General features: G+C 39.4%; 1 protein-coding gene across 3 annotated transcripts in view; it reads right to left on the reverse strand.

Annotated features, from left to right (window-relative positions):
* IL18R1 (interleukin 18 receptor 1) overlaps positions 1-21,217 on the reverse strand; it is a 39,072-nt gene that overhangs the window by 15,709 nt on the left and 2,146 nt on the right. For all 3 annotated transcript variants that reach the window (XM_081068264.1, XM_081068265.1, XM_081068263.1), the window contains exons 3-7: positions 16,894-16,980; positions 13,022-13,265; positions 8,097-8,262; positions 4,960-5,107; positions 128-190 (exon numbers count right to left, since the gene is read on the reverse strand). In XM_081068264.1, the coding sequence (XP_080924390.1) occupies positions 128-190; positions 4,960-5,107; positions 8,097-8,262; positions 13,022-13,265; positions 16,894-16,951 (679 nt within the window). In that variant the 5' untranslated portion in view covers positions 16,952-16,980. The remainder of the gene's footprint in view (positions 1-127; positions 191-4,959; positions 5,108-8,096; positions 8,263-13,021; positions 13,266-16,893; positions 16,981-21,217) is intronic.

A 21,217-nucleotide genomic window follows, 5' to 3' on the forward strand; every position in this document is an offset into this window, starting at 1 on the left:
CTGTTCTTAACTAAATATGGAGTGCGTTATCCCCACAATATTGATCAATAGTGAATCAGATGTAACCTTGGAAGATTTGATTATGCCTACATTCATAAATGCAGAATACATGTATGTCAAAATATACCTAATTCCACTCTAACGTTGGTAACCTGTGGTCCAAGAACAACTGGAGTTATTTCATGGTGATCTAAAAGTGAGAAAAAAGAAAAGAAAAATGCGTTAGTGTTGCACTGAGCTTCTCGAAGACAAGCATTCTTTGTAATATGCTTATTCCATGCAACAAAGATTCTAACAGTCATCACTTTACGTTTACTTTACAGTCGTATTTTCATTAAATAATGGTTGCAGCTAATCCTGTTTGTTGCTCACAGTGCAACAACTTCCAAGCTCACGCTGCTGGAGAAAGCATGCTAAATTTGGTTTTCTCTCAGTTCCTGTCTGTGGCTTATGCTCACCGCAGCTAAAAGCCAGAGGAAGACACTCATCCAGGGAGACAACCAAGCTTGCAGGACTTAGAAGATGTAAAGTCAATGGAAACGCTTTCTGTTCTGCCTTTATTCCTTCTGTCTGCCCTCTTCAACTCCTCACAGCACAACGGCAAGACTCAGGTGAGGCAGGCAAGGCACTCACTCTCAGGTGCCCACCCTCCCCTCGCAGGACACTGAGAGGAGCGCCCCTTCAATTTTGTACCCTGGATACCTCACCTGCCTCACTCTCACTCTCATGTGCCTCACTTGCCTCACCCTAGTGCCAGCCCTGCTGGGCTGTACACACCTGCAGGCTCAGTTCTACTTCTGTCCCTCAGTGACTTCTTCCCCAACTGGAGGTGCATAAATATATTCCGCCTCTGGCTCCATCTAGTAATGCATAGGAAGTCAGTAATCCCCCAGCAGCCTTGCACTCGTGCTACCATACCAGCTAAGGCGGCTAATAACTGCAGAACACAGAGCAACAGTGATCATACATTTATACTGCCACGTAGTCGTGTTCTCGCTGCTCCTATTATCAGCACTGGCAGCTTTCTTCCTGACCTGGACTCGCCCTGGTAGTACATCCGGTGTGTATGGGGCAGTTACAAGTAATGTCCAGAGCAGGCCTTGTGGGGTTGGTAGGTGCTCAGCAAACAGAATGCGTGAGTGTGAGGACGGAGGGTGATTTGGGAGCTCTCCAGCAGCACCCACACACACCTAAGCTCTCGCAGAGGGTGTGGTGCTACAGAGTGAAGAGTAGAGAAGGGAGTGGAGGATTACGTGGGCAAAAGTGGAGAATGAAACTAGGGCAGTGAAACCCCAGGTTGAGTCAGGTCCGGTTCCTGCGAGATTCAGACTCGCGGGGCAAGCCTGGAACTCGTGTAGGCAGGCACAAGGAGATGGAATGGCTCCAGAGGAAGAACTGATGCTCTGATGCTCAGCTCTGAGAGTATGGAGGAACATGAGTGGGTTCACGGACAAAGGGCCAGGAGTTGGTTTTGTGCAATGGGGAAAATTGCTACTCACTATCTACCTCTGAATCCATCTATTAAAACTTGAAGTGTACCACTGAGAACCCAAGAAACACCGGACTTGTAAAAGAGGTATAAAGTGAAGGGTACAATCCTATTTATGGTAACAAAAGGAAGAAAACACCTCATTGGATGCCCCTGGCATGCCTACTCTACGTAGGAAGCTAATACCACAGAATCAAAATGCCACAGAGACTGTCAGCAGTAGGAGGAACAATCACAAGATCAAACAATAAGATGCCAGCTGGCACTTGGGAAGACTGTGAATCAAGGCTACGATGTCACCACATGCTCGCTGAGAGATCTACATCTATGACCTCAGGTGAACAGTAATAAAGAAACAACACAGAGCAGGTGGGCGCTCAGGGTCCTACCGTCCTCATCATAGACCATGACACCTCCTGACCATCAACTTCCATTTCTAAGCTCTACATTATAGAAGAATGATGGCAAACTTCACCACATCCAAAGGAAAATGGTCAGGATGGTTAATGGGCTAGACTTCTTGTCAAATGAGGCACAGTTGAAGGAACTGTCGCTGGCTCAATAATTCACCAACCAGACATGTAATAAGTACCTACTATGTGCCAAGTGCCAGGCATAAGTATGGAAGATACAAAGATGAGGAAGAGAACTCAGTTCAATTCCTTCTTTCCAAAATCTTTCCAGTCTACTGACAGAGACAGATATGTAGCCCATTTCTGACAGCAATCAGAAATGTGAACCATGGAGACACGGAGGAGAGGGGCATTTGAACTGAGTCCTGAAAGATACACTTGGTCTTCTCCAAGAAGACCAAAAATAAATAATTAAGATGGGTAGTTAAGGCAGAAAAATAACACATGCAGCAGTGCGGGGCTGTGGGGGTGAGGCAGTGGCAGATGGTGATAACAATAGGACTTCCCTATCCCTGACACCATTCTCAATGCTTTATACACATTCACCCACTCAGTCATCAAAGCTACCCTATGAGGAACAAGCCAGAGCTATCCCATTTTATTGTGAGGAATCTGAGGCACGGAGAGGTTAAGTGATTTAACTCACCCGAGGGCACAAGCTCACAGGGCTGTTGTGAGGATTATATGACATGATTCAATTAAAGTGTTTAGTACAGTTTCTGGCCCATAGTAAGTGCTCTTTAGATAATGGATATTCTTACTGCTCCTTCTAAGCAGGAATAAGAGAGGAGCTGATGGGCAAAAAGCAGAGATGGATGAGGGGAGAGTATTGGTGGTAGAAGTCTCAAGGAATCAGAGATTTACATGAGATTAAAGGGAAATATATATATATATATATATTTTTGTATATATATATATATATATATATATATATATATATATATATGTATGTATATATAATACACACACACACACACACACACACACAGGAAAATAAAATTGAAGAATTTAGGACCAATATATAGAATTTAAGATATTTGAGTTTGACAATTTAGTTATAGGATTCCCAGGTTATGGGTTATGGCAGGCAGAATAATGGCCCATCCCCAAAGTTATTCACATCCTAATAATTAGATCCTGTGAATTTTACACCTTACATGGCAAAAGTGACTTTGTAATGAGATTAAATTAAGAATTTCCGAATGAGGAAAGTATCCTGGGTTATCCAGGTGGGCCCAAGGTAATCACATGGGTCCTCATAAGAGGGAAGGAGACTGGTCAGAGTCAGAAAAAGGTATATGACTGATGGAAGCAAAGGTGGGAAAGAGATTTGAAGATGCTACACTGTTGACTGTGAAGATGGAAGAAGTGGCAGGAGCCAAAGAATGCAGATTGGCCTCCAGAAGCAGGAAAAGGCAAGGAAACCCACTCTTGTCTAGAACCTCCAGAAAAAACACAATCCTGCTAAAACCTTGATTTTAGCCCAGTGAACCCCTTTCAGACTTCTGACCTTCAGAATCAGGAGATAACACATTTGTGTTGTGTGTAGAGACTAAGTTTATGGTCATTGATTCCTCAGCAATCCATGGAGTATAACGATTTAAGTGGCTGAAGTGAAGAGGAAAAACGCTGCGGAAGCAAATGAGTTCTAATCACTGGGAGCCCACGATGTTGTTGATGAGTCATCACAGGGGTTTTACAGTTTCCCAGATGACGGAAAAGAACAGGGTGGATAAGCCACCTATCTTCAAATACTCAAAGGTGTTGGCATCTTAAGAAAGGAGCTGACTTAATCTGTGGAGTCACTGAAGGCAAACACAGACCAGTGCGGAGAACTACATGAAGGCAAGTTTCCAAGGGGAAACTGACTCTCAACAATCAAATATTCAAATCTGTACCTGTGTGGTTTGGTAATTTCCATGGTAACTCCCAAGAAGGGACTGGATGACCAATTACTGGCTGTGCCACATGAGGGTTATCTTCACTGGGTGAGGCTTAATTAAATTACCTCTAAAATCCAGCCTTCAGTTTTTCATTATAAGTATATAGTCTGGTTTCATGACAAACCAGTCTACTAGCCACCATCCCATAATGCACAGCCCCTTTCCACACCACAGTCATCATCCCAGAACGCACAGCCCCTTTCCACACCACACCTGTGCTCCTTCCATCCTCTTATCAGAGCGTCCTGCCCCCAGCATGTCCTCCAGCTGTCCATCACACTCAGCCTGGAAGACCTAGTTCATACAGAGCCCCTGCATCTGTTCTTCCTCTGGACTCCCTCCATCCCCTTCACATCTCACAGATGACCCGTTGCACATACAGCTGACCCTTGAACACCAGTTTGAACGGCACGGGTCCATTTATAAGTGGAATTTTTTCAATACATACTGTAAATATATTTTCTCTTCCTTATGATTTTACTTTCTCTAGCTTCCTTTATTGTAAGAATACAGTATATAATATATAATATACAAAATATGTATTAATTGACTATGTTCTTGGTAAGGCTTCTCATCAAGAATAGACAATTCGTAGCTAAGTTTTGGGGAGTCAAAAGTTATGCGCAGATGTTTGACTGCAGACTGGGTCGGTACCCCTAATCCCTGCGTTGTTCAAAGGTCACCTGCACCATGGGACCTCTATGTGGCTTATCACCCCTCCTGACTATAATCAAATTCCTCGAGAATATTTATTTCATATTTCCCTGCTTCCCTACCCTCCCAATGCTCAGTAGTTTATTGAATATAAACATCCTCAATAAATATATGTTTAGTGAAAGCATACGCTTGACAACAAAAGACTCTGAAATTTACTCAAATACCAAATAAGACAGCTGACTCTTGGGAGGTTCACCCATGTAAATTTTCAATTACTACCCCTAAAAATCTTTTAGGGTGGTGGATGGTGCCAAAATGGTTTTGACCCTTATATTTGAACTCATCATGTGGTCAAAACTCCAACTGTCTCTGGCTTCCTGTACAGCTTTAGAAGAAAGAAAATACTCTGTTTTACTAAGATACATTTGTTCCTTCCCAATTCTAAAATTTCTCTTACCTGTAACTGTTACATTGTAGGTTAGGGTAGTGTTAAATAATTTTCCATTATGATGAAATAAAAACACGCAGGTGTAATATCCCTGATCTTGAAAATCGGCATTCTTCTGTAAAGACGGGTATTTATTGTTCTCTATCTTTTCACAGTTCTGGTTTTTAAAAAGCGAGTTAAAATAGTTTTAGTAAAAGCAGTATCATATTACAATAATTCAAATATTTAAACTTAAAGATCTTTAGAGGAAAAGGAAAAACAAATGAAAACTAGCAATTTCTGAGTAAATGTCCCAGTGATTTGGCACCGCCTCTACTGGAACAATGAAATACCGTCCCAATTATTGTTGTTATCCTTATCATTACTAATACCTGCTGGGAAGAGAAATATGGGGGTGCACTGTAACTGCTTTCATCATTTTCTTTTAATCTCTTTTACACATGAAGAAAGTGTGGGGAAGAAGGAAAAGGAGGTGGGAGGAAAAGGGAGACAGAGAGCGAGAGAGAGAACTATAACAGAAAAATCCTGCTTGGGTCAAAACTTTCTGCACAATTCTATTTCATAACACTTTTAGTACTCAGGACTACCCAAGCTGGGGTCAGTAGTTGGGGTGGGAGCAGAATTACTCAGAGAACTGAGTCGCTAGCAGACTACCCACCTGTTTGATGTCCTCCACCAGAAGACAGTGGACCGAAATGCATCAAGAATATACAAATCTACAGACACATACAAACATGTCTCTCTGTCACAAATTTCCATACATGTCACAGAAATTCATAACAATAAAAAAGCCACCATCTTCAATCCAGCCATCAGTCATCCATAGACAGATTAGGAAACAATCTTAGAAGCAGATGCGGAAAATGGGAACTAAATTGCTAACCCTGACGGGGTGCCAGTTCCTGCAAACACCAAACAAGGGAAATCTACTCCCTGCAGACTTCTCTCTCAAAGCTGCCAAAGCTGGTGGCAACTGGAGCTAGGCCCCAAAGGTGCTTAGAAAGGGCCTGTGAAGCTCCCACATGTGTACCTCACAGCAGTAAATTGTTTCTGTATACACCAAATTTTTATAAACCCCAACTAATTTTTTCCAAGGCCTATTCAAATATCATTTTTTTTTCCAATCAATTGTTTACTGATTTAGCTTCCTTTCTCCCCTCCCCCCAGGTAGGTCATGATCTGTAAACAGTTTAGAATACTTAATCCTGCGCTTAACTGCCTAGTTAAAAACATCCTCAATACATTTATTTTCTAAATTTACTATCTGCATTTTGGGATTTCTTAAAACCTAGTACCCTGAACCTCAGATTTCTATGTGCTGTAGAACATCTGCACATTTGACAGGAAATGAAGTCAAGTGAACACAGGACTGACTCAGATGTTTAGAAAACATTTTGCATACTAGCTCTCTCTGAAAAATCACAAGTAAACAGTGTTCGAGCAAAAGGGACAAACAAACGTTTCTGGGAAATTATCATTAGGGCTTCAATTTTTCCAAGGTCTTCTGTTCCAATCAACCTCTCTCATGGCTCTTCAATGTTTCCATGACTGAGTCACGTTTTTCAAGTTTGTTCTTCTATGGAAATAATACAATTTCTGTTGTGTGTGTTCATGTATATTATGTTTATATGTGTGTATATTATATGTGTATATACATGTGTATATACAGAGGGTACCAAAAAATATGTACACATTTTAAGAAAGGAAAACTATATTAAAATTGTAATACTCAATATATACCAGTAACAAAAGATGACTACAAGTCACGTTTGACTTCTGCAATTACAAGAGGTGCCCAAAGTGGTTACCATCAGCATCCAGACACTTCTGATTAAGGTGAACTACTACTTGAGCAATGTTGACCAAAGTGTCCACTTGTATACATTTTTTGGCACCCCCAGTATAACATACTACATGGGAGTATATATATGCATGTGTATATATAACATACCAGTACATGGGCGTGTTTATATGCATACATATATATATATATATATATATATATATATATATATAATACACATGGGAGTATATATATATATATATACATGTGTATATATGATCTCTATAGTATTGCCTAAAAGAGCTCTTACAACTCAAGTAAAAGGTATACCAACTGAAAAAAATAGACAAAGAAAGTAGATGATCCCCCCAAAAATTGATACTAAAAGTAAGATGCGAAAATAATTAGAAAAGTTTAATTTATTATCAAGAGATGAAATGTAGAAAAAACAACTACTAAGAGTTACAGAAATTTTGCATGCCAGATTTTTAAATATCTAGAGTATTCTTTGCCAGTGTGGTGGCCACGTGAGGAAAAAAGGTTTCAAACTGGCCTAACCCTTGGAGAAGCGTTTGATAATGTGGATTAAAAACCATAAACATGCTCATAGCCCTTGATCCAATAATTCAAATTTTAGGGATCTGGTTAGAAGGTAAAATCATATATACACCCTAGGACTTATGGGGTAATATTTATTTTGGCCTTATAAATAATAGTGAAAAGTAGAAACTAATGAATGTCCAGTAACAAGTAGTTAGTTAGATACAGGTATATATACAATGGAATCCCATGTCTGCAAGAATGTTTAAAGATGTGGGGAAATAATCACAATATAATTTTTAGTGGAAAAATACAAGCCATTAAAATAATACCACTTTTTAAAAGATGTTTACACAGAAAAAAAGAAAAACCATAGTCTTTGGCTGGTGGGATTATAAGTGATTTCTGCTATCTTCATTATTCATTTTTCCATTTTGCAATTTTCTAAAATAAACTTGTATATGCATAAAAATATATAGACAATAGAATTTTAAATTGTAAGCCTGTGTGGCAAAAGAACATGAAAATTCTTCAACTAGTATTCCTCAAAATTACTTTATCAACCAAGAAGGAAAATGAAAGAAAGGCAAGAGAGAGGAATATATTATCATGTATTGAACATTAAAACAGGAAGGAACCTGTGCTCCATGACTTATGTGTAAAAGCTCATTACAGCAGCTCTGGAGGCCACCCAGCTCAGAGGCCAGCTGAGCCCTGGGGGGCCACACAGCTTGTATAGTACGAGAAAAAAATGCTCCACAGCCACCAGACCCTCATTTTAGGATTCTGTGTTTTCTACTAAGTCTTAAGTTAAAAGCGTTACCTTATACAATGTTGTTCTGTTGACCAGTTTTCCAGAGAAAGGATTTTTACAGATTATTTTCAGAAAATGTTTAACATTCACATTTATACTAGATACGTGTTTTTCATCAAAACAGCTGTGTTTATTTCTTTTGATGACAGTTAAGTTCCATTTAGAAGTAGTATTTCTATAAAATAAAGGTTTACAGATATTATATAATTAGTACAGAGACTTTGCAAATACCACCTTTCAGTAAACAATCCAACAATTTTTTTTTCTTCTTTTTGTATAAAGTGACTCATTCATTGATGCTCAAACCCCTTTTTGATTCAGTGTAGCAAGAAATTTAGCAACTGTCATGGGATGGGGTAGAAGGCAGTGAAAGAGAAAAACCTGTGCAGTCACGCACACACACATACACACACACACAGCCTACTGTAGACTATAAATTATGGATTTCAAGACAGAAATGTTCAAGACTTCAATGTTTTGGAGATGGACAAATTCAAAGAAGATTCTTAACCCGGGATAGGAGAGTGTCGGTGATTTCAGGAACATACCCCTGAACTTGCTCTCTGGATGTCTGTATTTCTCAGGGCATTTAATTCCAATTCTCTTCTTACTGTTGCGCAAACCAAAGTCTAGGGTGGTTGCCCTCAACCTACCATATCAGTACTTCAAATGCCTTCCTGAGCAAAAGTTACTTTGAATAGATAGTATTGTTGTCGCTCCTGCTGATTAGAAATTAGAAATCATCAAGACAAATAATGACAAGTGTTGGAGAGGCTGTGGAGAAAAAGGAATCCTCATACACTGTTGGTGGGAATGCAGACTGGTGCAGCCGCTATGGAAGGCAGTGTGGAGGAGGTTTCTCAAAAAATTAAGAATAGAATTACCATGTGACCTAGCAATCCCTCTCCTGGTCATATACCCCAAAATCTGAAAACATTTATCCATAAAGATATATGTGCTCCTATACTCATCACAGCTTTATTTATGAATATACAAACAACCAAAGTGTCCTTCGATAGATGATTGGATAAAAAAGATGTGGTATGTATACACAATGGAATCCTAATCTGCTGATGAAATAATGCCATTAGCGACAACATGGATGAATCTTGAGATTATTATGCTAAGCAAAATAAGTCAGATAGAAAAACTCAAGAACCATATGATTTCACTCATATGTGGTATATAAAACTGAAAGAAACAAAGGCACAAGACAAACAAATGAGAAACAAAAACTCATAGGCACAGACAATAGCTTAGTGGTTACCAGAGGGTAAGGGGGGTGGAGGGTGGGAGATGAGGGTAAGGGGGATCAAATATATGGTGATGGAAGGAGAACTGACTGGTTGGTGCACACACAATGGGATTTATAGATGACATAATACAGAATTGTACACCTGAAATCTATGTAATTTTACCAACAATTGTCACCCCAATAAACTAATTAAAAAAAGAACTTGAATCCTAGAAGAGAAAAAACATTTAAGAGTGCTTTTAAAAAGAAACTTTTAAAAGTAAAATGTTGCAACCAGGATGCTGTGTTCATATACTAAATACAACCAACATGTTTTGTTAAGTTGTCCTCTGTGTGTGACAAATCTGTACCTACCAGTGGCTCTTCTAATTCCCCTTTAAGTCTACAATAGGATGGAAGACTAGCATTCACTGAATTCCAGGTACTGTGTATTGTGTGCAGTGGAGATGACTGTTTTCCTCATATTAGGTGAAAGCTAAACTTTAGGCTAAGTTAAATAACTTGCCCAAGTCATATACCTGGCAAGTGGTGGGACCAAGACGCACACCCACATTTGTTTGACCCTAAAGGCCAGGAGTACTTTGCACAACACTGTGTTATCTCAATTGATGTGAATCTGTCCCTTCACCTCAGTTTGAATGTATACAAGTTGGCCAGAGCAGGTATTGGCAGGCCGTCCTAAAGGTTCAAAGTCCTGGGTCAGGGACCATGAAACGTCATCGAGCTACATGGCCCTTGGAAAAGATGCAGAATCCCATTGATGGCATCCTCTTCCCAGTATTTTTGTAATAGTTCCCTGACTTCAGCCTCACTGTACTGGACAGAGATATATTTTCCAGTCACTCTGTCAAATTGTTTACAAGGAATAAGGTGCACGCATAGGTGCACAATTAAGTTCACGAACTTGTTGCAACGATGTCGCTCACCTTTTTTGATATCACAGGGATTATTTATTACAAATGTGTATCAACTGGACAAACAGTTAACCAAGTTTACTATTTGCTGAAAAGCCTGCGTGAAAAAGTTAGATGACCTGAACTTTTCACCAACAATTCATGGCTCTTGCATCACGACAAAGCACCAGCTCACACGGCACTGTCTGTGAGGGAGTTTTTAGCCAGGAAACAAATAACTGCGTTGGAACACCCTCCCTACTCACCTGATCTGGCCCCCAGTGACTTCTTTCTTTACCCGAAAATAAAGGAAATATCGAAAGGAAGACATTTTGATGACATTCAGGACATCAAGGGTAATAGGATAACAGCTCTGATGGCCATTCCACAAAAAGCGTTCCAAAACTGCTTTGAAGGGTGGACTAGGTGATGGCATCGGTGCATAACGTCCTAAGGGAGTACTTCAAAGGTGACCCTAGTGATATTCAGCAATGAGGTATGGAGCATGTTTCCTAGAATGAGTTCGTGAACTTAATTGTCTGACCTTGTATTGTCATCTTATCAGGCCATATTGTTCTCTATTTCTGCAATCCTCAGTTTGTAACACTGAACAGATACTGACTGGTGGGATACCTTCACGTCCAAGGCACTGCACCAGAATGCTGAAACAGGTACACACTGTGTGCCACGAGGTGCTCAGTGGCTGCTGTGATGCTGAGACCAACCGGCCCAAAGCTGTGACCATCAACACCTCCTTCAGGGCCAGCCCATACAGGTTGCAAGACCACTGCTGGCCATACACAGAGGGATTTAAGGAACTCTAGTGAACACCTCTGAGGTCCCTTACTAAGCCGACCTTGCTGCTTGTCAACCCGGAACCTGATTGTAGGATTTCTGCAATGTGCTTTGTTCTCTACCTTCATTTCTTCACCTCTATTATCAAAAACTGTCTCCTGCATCCTCTCCCTTCTTAGGGGACTTCTCAGTTAAAATTTGATCTTACCAAGTAATTTTCACTATAGGATTAAAGTACTAGTCTCCAGAGGCATTTGGTTATTTGCAATAGACTCCTTAAAAATTAAAGGATGTAGTTCTAAGCAGACGATTCTAGGAGGAGGGTCTGGTCATTGACACGCCACATGAAACCACAAAACATCACTCACCCGAGGTGGTGCACACACGCACACATGTGTACATACACACAGGCCTCCGTGGCAAACACAGGATCCTGTTCACAGGTTGCACTATACCTGAATAAGTTTATATCTTCAAGGCTCCCATGTAGGCTCCCATTTATTTTCAAAACCATTGTCAAAGGTGCGCCTCCCACTATCACTTTGGTCTCACGTTATCCATCAATTTCCAACACCCTTCAGAGTTCATAACCACAGCCACTGTGAGCCACCTCGTTTTCTTCAATCTCTCCCAACCTCTTTCTACCTCATCCCTCCATGCCTCTCTGACATCCTACCTCTATCTAATGATCCCATTTTTCTTCCTAACCCAGGCTGTGTTCTTCCCCTTCCACACTAGAAATGGTTAGTGCCCTCTATCCCTGTCCGTCTGCAAGTGACTTTGGTAGATGACTGGTTCTTCCCCTCAATCTACTTCTTCAGCCCTGTCCAGAATACTTTGTTCATTTAAATATTGCCTTTATTCAATCAGGATTAGAGACATGTTCTTTTTTCTCTACCCGATTTGTGAGTATTCCTTCTACCTTACTGTGAAAAGACTTAGTGGTGACCCATTTCTGGAATCATGTCTTTTAAGAGGTCACATAAAATTCATTGGTTTAAAAAAAAGAGTTCTTGAATTTCTTTCTGACTCATGGGAGTGCCTATGTATAAAAACAAACCAAAATGATCTCATTTTGTGCAAAACCACAGAAGTGATATTGAGGTTTCACTGTGACATCTCACTCTGCTTTCAACAGGACTCTTGATAATGGTCAGGACACACTCCAGAGGCATTCATGAAAGAATTCTACTGCATTTGGCACTATTGCCACTCACCTCACCCTGAGCAATTTTCTACATGTCAGTCTCAAGTCTCTATAAAAATACATGTATGCATACATACATACATACATACATACATACATAAGGGCATCACAAATGTACCAGATGTTCTCACCAACAGTCCATCGTATAGCTAATTCCTTTTCCACCTCACCACATAAAGTATAAAGAGAAGTAAGCACTATAACAATTGCTGGTTATTCAGTTGGCTACATTCAGTCGGTTCTCTTTCCTAGAACTTATGATTCTGATTCTGCGCATCCTGGCAGGCTCGGGTTACGTCATGAGAAGGCTGTGTTAAGTCCCTTCTGTGCTCCCTTCTCTTACTGCCCCAGGTGATAGGTGTGTGAGTGGTTGGCACACACACAAAGCACTCACTGGTACTGCCATCTGCTTCTCAGAAAACCCCTGAAAACTGGACTACACCACTTCCAAACCTACTCCCCAGCCGGAGGATCCCTCCCAGACAACAGGAACTGCTGAATATTAGAATGAATTTTATTCAATCTTTACTTATCTTTAGCAAGAATTCCCTAAAAGGAAATCATATAAGATAATACATTTCATTAAGGTCACTAAGAACACAAACACAGGGGCAGTATTTAATTTAATTTTTCAACAGTGAAGTACCTATTTCATGTTGAAGGAAGAGTAAGGGAGAGAAAATGTATGGATTATCTGACCCTTCAGGTTACCGTATATTTGATTTGCTAAACAGAATCCAGGAGTGCCATAAAATATACTAACACAAAGAGAAGGTATACTCACCCCATTTGGAAAATGTAAGATCCAGTGTCACCCAACTCAACTGGCCAAAAGTCCAAAACATAATCATGGAAAGTAATTCTGGAAGAACTGCTTGAGTTTAGCTCAACACGTTCTTGTGATCCAGTGTCTTTGAACCATTTTATGGTGGCTGTTGCATTCTTATGCTCAGGTGAAAGTGAGCAATGTTTCAGACAGAAATGTTCCCCTTCAAGTACAGAGATTGTGTCACGTAGCAAACAGGTTTCTTCAAAAAATAAGCAAAGTAAAAGAAAAAAGAATCAAAAACAGAATGGCAAATGTCATTTTCTCACACTAAGGCACTTTCAGAACATAAATGAGGACAAATCTTCTAACAACCTCTCCCAAACAGGAGGGTACCAGAACTTAACCTAGAATACCTAGAATAGTTAAATGTAGTGTACGCTTTTAAAAGAAAAGGTTACACATGACAACTTCCTCATAAGGAAAGCTGCGGAAGTCACAGTGTTGCCACACCTTCCCATAAACATCCCAGCTGAGGAGTCTCCAAGGAAAAGAAAACAAGAAACCAAGAGAGCTCAGAGATTTTCACTTGCATCATCACAAGTCTCACCTATTTTGCTCTCAACCTGTCTACTCAGTCATCCATTCCCCAGGCAGGTGTGTGGATGCTTCAAGATGCTCTTACGGAGCTTAGAGTGCATGTAAATTCATTGCGTCTCTAATTCAGCACATGGGTTATCAAGAATTTATTAATATATCAATTATAAATCTGGGTGTCCGTCACTTCCTCCTTTGGAGCTAGCATGAGCCCTCATGTTCTCCCTCCATCCCTCTCTTCTTCCTCCCTTCTTCATGCTTCCTTAACTAATCCAGAGACTCTGGATTTTGAAGTTTATCTGGTCCTTTCAGTTACACAGGGTCGTCATTACCCCTCTTTTGCACTTCTGATAGTTCTAAGTCGGCATAAATGATGGCACCTTTCCCATATCCTGTCATTTGGTGACTCCAGGGTCCCCTTTAACCTCATTCTGAGAATGAGAATCCTCTAGTTGAGTAGAGCATTTCTCTGAGGGCATGGAGAAAATGCCTTTTCTATAGTTAGGGTGTAGGTCTCAAAGCAACAGCCTGGTTTTAGTCCATTCTTTTTTTTTTAAGGACTTTATTGGGGAACAGTGTGTACTTCCAGGATTTTTTCCAAGTCAAGTTGTTGTCCTTTCAATCGTAGTTGTGGAGGGCACAGCTCAGCTCCAGGTCCAGTTGCTGTTGTTAGTTGCAGGGGGCACAGCCCACCATCTACGGCAGTCGAACTGGCAACCTTGTGGTTGAGAGCCCACTGCCCCACGCGGGAATCGAACAGGCTACCTTTGGCTTTAGGAGCACAGAGCTCCAACCGCCTGAGTCATTGGGCCGGCCCTTTTAATTCATTCTTGCTAAACACATTGTAAAGATGAAGTGACTCAAATGGTGGAAGCATTCTTTGAAAACATGAATTCCAAAGCTACCTCAAAGCACAAGAGTTAATGAAGCACCTTGTGTGTGGTGCTTATTATTGAATCTCTACTTGACACACCAGTACTTCAGCACGGAAGGTGTGATGCATGTGAAAATGTGGGCGTTAGTTTTGATTGACACCCAAAACAATGGCTATTAAGAGCTTAATTTATTTTCCTGTTTTAGAGATATGTCTAAAAAAGTGTGCAAGTAATAGGATGTGTGCCCTTTGTGTCTGGATTCTTTTGTATATTATTATGTCTAGAATTGGCATCCAAGTGGCTGCATGTAGCATGGACTTGATCTTTTTTTTCATGGTTATATAGTCTCCAATTGTGTTGGCAGTTGACAATTTATCCCTCCTATTGGTGTTGAACATTTGGGTTATTTCCAGGTTTTGGCCAATCTTTAAAAAACTCCTATAAACCCCCAAGCCTGTGTTGTGATATATGCATACATATAAATGCATGCATTCCTCTTTGGGCTAGTCAGCATGTGGAGAAACCTGGAATGCATACTGTCTAGAGATGCACGGTGGTTAGCATTCCCCAGGCAGCTAATGGCTTCCAATATAGACCCTTATGTTTAACACTACAGCCTAGTTGATTAAAAACGGTTTTTGATTGGAGACATGAGTGGAGTTCAAGGCATATGGACCACCCCCCACTCCAACCCCCACCCTCCAGAAGAGACACTTACATTCTTACAGAAATTGTCTTGAGTTTGGACAATAATGGGATGTCATCACGTAATTTCAACTGGTTAAAAGAATCCTCCATGTAGAATATTGTTACATCTGCCTAGAGTGAACCCTTCAGGGAAGGTGCTCTTCAAATACCAAAGGACAGGGAGCTGGGATCTTAGCAACCTAATAGAGCAGACTGCATGGCGGTTTTTGAGCCTGAAACATGGTTTCATGGTAACCTGGGAGCAGGGTTATTAGTGTATGTCTACAGAGTGGGGGGGCCCTATACCTTGCTTTTCTACTCAGCAGTTTCTAACAGATAACTGGGTATCAAGAAGAGCAGATATACCCCCTTCCTTTATTATTGGAGGAGTATAGCATTGTATGGATCTCAACAATACATAGATCCACTTATACAAATATACCGCCCAGTTGGACCAGTATTGTTTGAAAGTATCAACAACTGAACTCCACTACCCCTTCAGCAGCCATTCTCAAAGTAGGGGATATGGGCTCATGTGTTTCCTTCTCCTAGAACACAGATCAGGGCAAATCAATATTTGTGCCCCCACCTTCTCTTCTAAAGCCTAAGGAAAACCTTACTAATCCATCATGGAACTCTCCTCCAAATAATCCTGTTTAGGCCTCAGAATCTTTCCCAATAAAAATAATCAAGCAGTCACTGTTAGTAAATTAAAATTGGTAATCGACCCCTGATATAAAGCCTGTTGTCTTCCCTAGTCTAAGAAGTGTCTTTTATATGTAGTCTCTCTAATTCTAATATTTTCTTTAAGATCTGTAAGGTATTCCCACTCATTTTCTTCATTCTCTAAACAATGAGATGGATCTTTGCCTTCATTTTGGGAAGGAGATAACGTATATAACACTCTCTAAAAATCAATAATAAAGTTAGCTGTAACCTACTTGGCTTCAAACAACATGAAACAGATTTTCTTCTCAGACAAATGTAATTTATTTCAGGATACAAGTTTTTACATCCTGGTCTCTCTCCATAAACTCAGAGGCTAAATCTTTTCCTTTTCAGTAATCCCATGTAATTATTTATCTGTTCCCATTCCTATGAATTTTTGTTCTCTATGCCAGAAACACCAAAGATTTGGCAACTTTCTAAAGTAAAAGTAAAATCACTAATTTTAATAAATTCAGCATCTTCAGTAGCTACCTCCACATAAAAAAGCAAAATCTTGGGCTGGCCCGGTGGCTCAGGCTGTTAGAGCTTCATGCTCCTAACTCTAAAGGCTGCCGGTTCGATTCCCACATGGGCAAGTGGGCTCTCAACCACAAGGTTGCTGGTTCAACTCCTTGAGTCCCGCAAGGGATGGTGGGCTCCTACCCCTGCAACTAAGATTGAACACGGCACCTTGAGCTGAGCTGCCTCTGAGCTCCTGGATGGCTCAGTTGGTTGGAGCGCATCCTCTCAACCACAAGGTTGCCTGTTCAACTCCCACAAGAAATGGTGGGCTGTGCCCCCTGCAACTAGAAACGGCAACTGGACCTGGAGCTGAGTTGCGCCCTCCACAACTAAGGTTGAAAGGACAACAACTTGACTTGGAAAAAAGGCCTGGAAGTGTGCCCTGTTCCCCAATAAAGTCTTGTTCTTCTTCCCCAATAAAATCTTTTAAAAAAAGCAAAATCTTAATATTCCTTCTATATTCCCAACAATGTATGTTTGTGAGTAACTACTATTACTTACCTGAGGTGCTTACAAATATAAGAACCAAAAATGTCAAGGGTAGTTGTCCACAATGCATGTTTACAATTCTGCTTTCAAAAAGCTTTTCTGGAAAACAGAATACGGCAGGTTCAGTTACAACTTTCTAACAAAAGCTTACCTGTCTTATAAAGAAGGTTTTAAAACATCTGTGTCACACAGACTTTTAAAAAATGGGCCCAGGATATTTTCATATCCTTTAATTTAGTCACCAGTTCTTCTCAGAACTTTAAGTCACATAAAACAATAAACATTTCCAGGCAATAAATTTTGGAATCCAGAAAAAATGCCTAAAATGCAATTTTCTTTACAAGAGAGCCTTAGGTATTTTAGGCCTGGTCTACTGAAAGTTGCCTACAAGGTAAAAGTTGAGGACAACATTTCTAGAAAATCTACTATTCTATGCATAGACAGTCTGATATACTGAGATATATTTGGCAATTCTGCCCCTGTAGGAGTGTGTGTGTGTGTGTGTGTGTGTGTGTGTGTGTGTATGTGTTTGTGTGTATTCCAGCTGCTTTATTCTCTCACCACACCAACATGTTCAACACAATTTGTAATTAGATCTTTATTTGTGGGTTGAATTTTAAAATATCCATCTTCCTTCTTCAGAACCTGTGTTTCGTAAGTTAGGAACTAAGTCTTGCCCATCACCGTATCACTGAAGTCCAGCACCACACTTAGCACATAGTAAGTGCTCATGAAAACTTATTAATGAGTCATAGGTACGTGGATATGTGTGTATGCTTCTGCCCTCACATGTCCACCTGTGTTCTTAGGAAAATGGAGAGACAAAGTGGATCGCATGCACTCCAGACAGACACCTACTCTATATTAACTTCGATCTTACTCCAACCCAACTTCTGTCTTACTAATTACAAATTTGGGGGTCAGAAAAGGGGGCACAGTGTATTGGGGATCATACACTGAGTCTGAATACTTCGTAAACAATCCCACATTCCTTGTATACCACATACCTAGCTTTACTGGATAGAGGAAACATATTATCATGGAAAGAGCTTGGCTTCTGGGGCACACATATCTGGGTTGGCATTCCAGCTTAGCCTCGACAAGCTGTGCAACCTTGGGAAATTTACTTAAAAGTCTCAGAGCTTGCTTGCTCTTTAACAAAATGGAGATGGTAAGAAGGCTTCTCTCTCAAATAACGGAATGGTTAAACAAGCTAATATTTATGAAGACTGCCTGGGTGAATGTTTATGGAGACTGTCTAATGTTTATGAAGACTGCCTGGGTAGCCTCTCAGTCTCAAATAATTATTTCATCAATTACCACTCACTTCCCATACTAACAACCAAAAAACACTTTTAATGCTCAAATCCTGGACAAAGTTTAACGGCGAAGCTGCGAAACCATTCACATTGATCCTATTAACACCATCACCAAGCATTTGATGTCATTTCCAAGAGATAATAATCAGTAATGTAAAGACAAAAGGGGTAAGTATATATGGAAAGTACCAACTGATGTAACCAAATTAGAATATTTCTAATGGTTCGAAACCAACCTCCAGTCTGCACGCACACCCACACTTTATTATAACTATCTATTCTCTTATCTGGAGTAGAATGAAAAGTGTTATTTCCTCTGGTTAAGGTTGACACAGCCTTGTAAAGAGCACTGCTGTTTGGGTTTTGTTTTTTTTTTTTTTAATTTTCATGGTCTAGTAAGAGATGAAGTTATTATGAGATAATGCAGCATTTTGATGAGACAGCTCTGAGTTTCAATATGAAACATTTTAAGATTCCAGTATACAAATTAGCTGATATTTGCACTACTCTATGTATGGGTATACATAACATTTTTAATGTACTTAACGTGAATTTAAAACATTGATATTAAATAATGAACTCACTCCCAAAAGAAAAGGTATTATGAGAAATGCCATTGATATCCTAATAATAAAAAAATATATAGGAGGATACAAATATTAAATTTCCTACATGGAGAAATTTGGGGGACTTTTTTCAGTGTTATGCTTGATGTCAATATCATTTTTTTGCCTTTACATAATTTTAAAATTTCTTTCTGCTTCCCCTTCTTTCTTTTATGAAACTTTCCTGGTTTCTAAAGTAATACATGCTCATTATAGTACCTTTATAAAATGAAGATTAAAAAGAAGAAAATGAACTCAACATGCATAATACGCTAGCATGTTTTTTGTACTTTTTCTATGTATTTTCAAATAATTATGGTGGTGTTTAAATGATGTCATATCCTGCATTCTCCACTTAATAAATGAGCTTTTTCTTGTGTCACAAAAATCTCTTTGTCAACATCATTTTGATTGCCACATAATATTCCTTCATATGTATATATTATAATTTACAAGATGTATTTTATTATAAAATAGCCCCATGACTATCTTCTTGTGTAAAGCAGTATGCATCAGTTTTTGGAGCATGGCATCTGGTGCCAGACTGGCTGGATTGAAATTGTCACTCTCTTCTTTACCAGCTGAGTAATGCTGGGCAAGTCACTTACCCTTTCTGTTCAATTTCTTTTGCCATGAAAGGGAATAGCAATACTATCTCCAGGAGCTGGTGTGAAGATTACATGAATCACTATTGCAAAGTATCTGGTGAATAATAAATATCACTTAAAGGTTAGATATTATTATTTATTTATCTACATCACTTATTTTCCTGGTGCTGTTACGTGGCAGTATAATCTATGAATCAAAGAATACATTTTAAACATGATAAATGCAAACTGCCAAACAGCATTCCAGAAATGTTGTAATAATCATACTCCCTCAACAGTACAAGATAATATCCACCTATCACACCCACATAAGCACTGAGCAGTCTCATTTTTTAAATCTAATTAGGCATTTAAATTAGTACAATAGATATCTCATGTTTTTTTTAATCTGCATTTCTGTTGGTATAGAAAAGGCAAAGTGTTAATCATGTACTTTTTCAGCTATTTTCTTTCCATGTTTGTGAACAATCTTTTTATGCCTTTTGCCCAGTTTTTAGATGTTTAGTGTTTTTTCCAACTTGTTTAGTTTACCTTTTAACTTCTCTTCTGATGTTTTAACATATGGACAATTTTATATTTATGCACTAAAACCTATCATTGTTTTGCCTTGTGATTTTTCCATTATTTAAACATTTAGAACATTCCTTTGTCTATAGCTTAGTTTTTTATTTTTATATTTAATTTTTTTTATGTTTAATTTTCCCCCACTCAATCACATAACTTTCTTGTTTGATATGAAGATACGGTAAAACTTATTTTTCCCAAATAACTGCTAATTACTTTTCTATGATTAAACAGTCCTGTCTTTCCTTTACAGTTTGTTGATATCATAATTATAATGTACAGTTCCTCTCTGAGCACTCTATAAAAAAAAACTAACAAAATCTAACAAGCATACACACCAACATCTGTGCATGCACACACACACACACACACACACACTCACACATCCTACTTTACTCTCCCACCTTGCTTGGCTTTCTATTTATAGCTCTTATCACTAACTGACACACTATCATTTTAGGTTTGTTTGCTTGTTTATTTGCTGAATGAATGACTGCATTAATTTCATAAAATATATACATTTGGGAGTCTTATGTGAGCATCTGATCCATTGAATGTATCTGCATAATCTTCTACCTGTGAAATGCTTCTTAAATCATGACATCTTGAAAAGTATGTTTTAACAACTGATGTGAAGTCTAGGGCACGCATTCTCACCTGAGCTGGGGAAAATATGTGACCTGGATCCACTCAGACATCTGGAGTACAGCCTGTGCGACCTGACTTGTCAAAACACTCCAGGTGATTCTATAATAATACGCGGTCAAGGCAGGCAGACACTGATACGGAGGACCTACTTGTATTTCTAAAAGTAAATTTAATATACCTTAATATATATTTAATAATACTTTATATATATATTAAATATGTGCATATGTGTATGCATATATGAGTACATGTATGTGTATGCATGTAAGTATATATGTATGTACATACACACATACAAACACACACAAAGAACACTCATAAACTGCCCCTAAATCACCCAATGGCATAAAGTTTTCTCTAAATACGAAAGCGTCTCTTCTAAAAAGTGTATGCCCAGGGTGAGGGTCAGCCACAAGCTGACCACACTCTTGTGCCCCAGATCCCAGCACTGCATAGCACCAAATAGGTGGTGTAGTCCAATGCCTCTCCAGTGTCCCAGCAGTCATCTCCTGGTTCTTCCCCACTGCCCTCTGTATAAACCCCGGTTCTGAGCAACATTACCATTCTCTAGAAAGAATAATGCACAGAAACC

This window comes from Rhinolophus hipposideros (genome assembly GCF_964194185.1).
Source record: "Rhinolophus hipposideros genome assembly, chromosome: 12".
In the NCBI taxonomy this organism is placed as follows: domain Eukaryota; kingdom Metazoa; phylum Chordata; class Mammalia; order Chiroptera; family Rhinolophidae; genus Rhinolophus; species Rhinolophus hipposideros.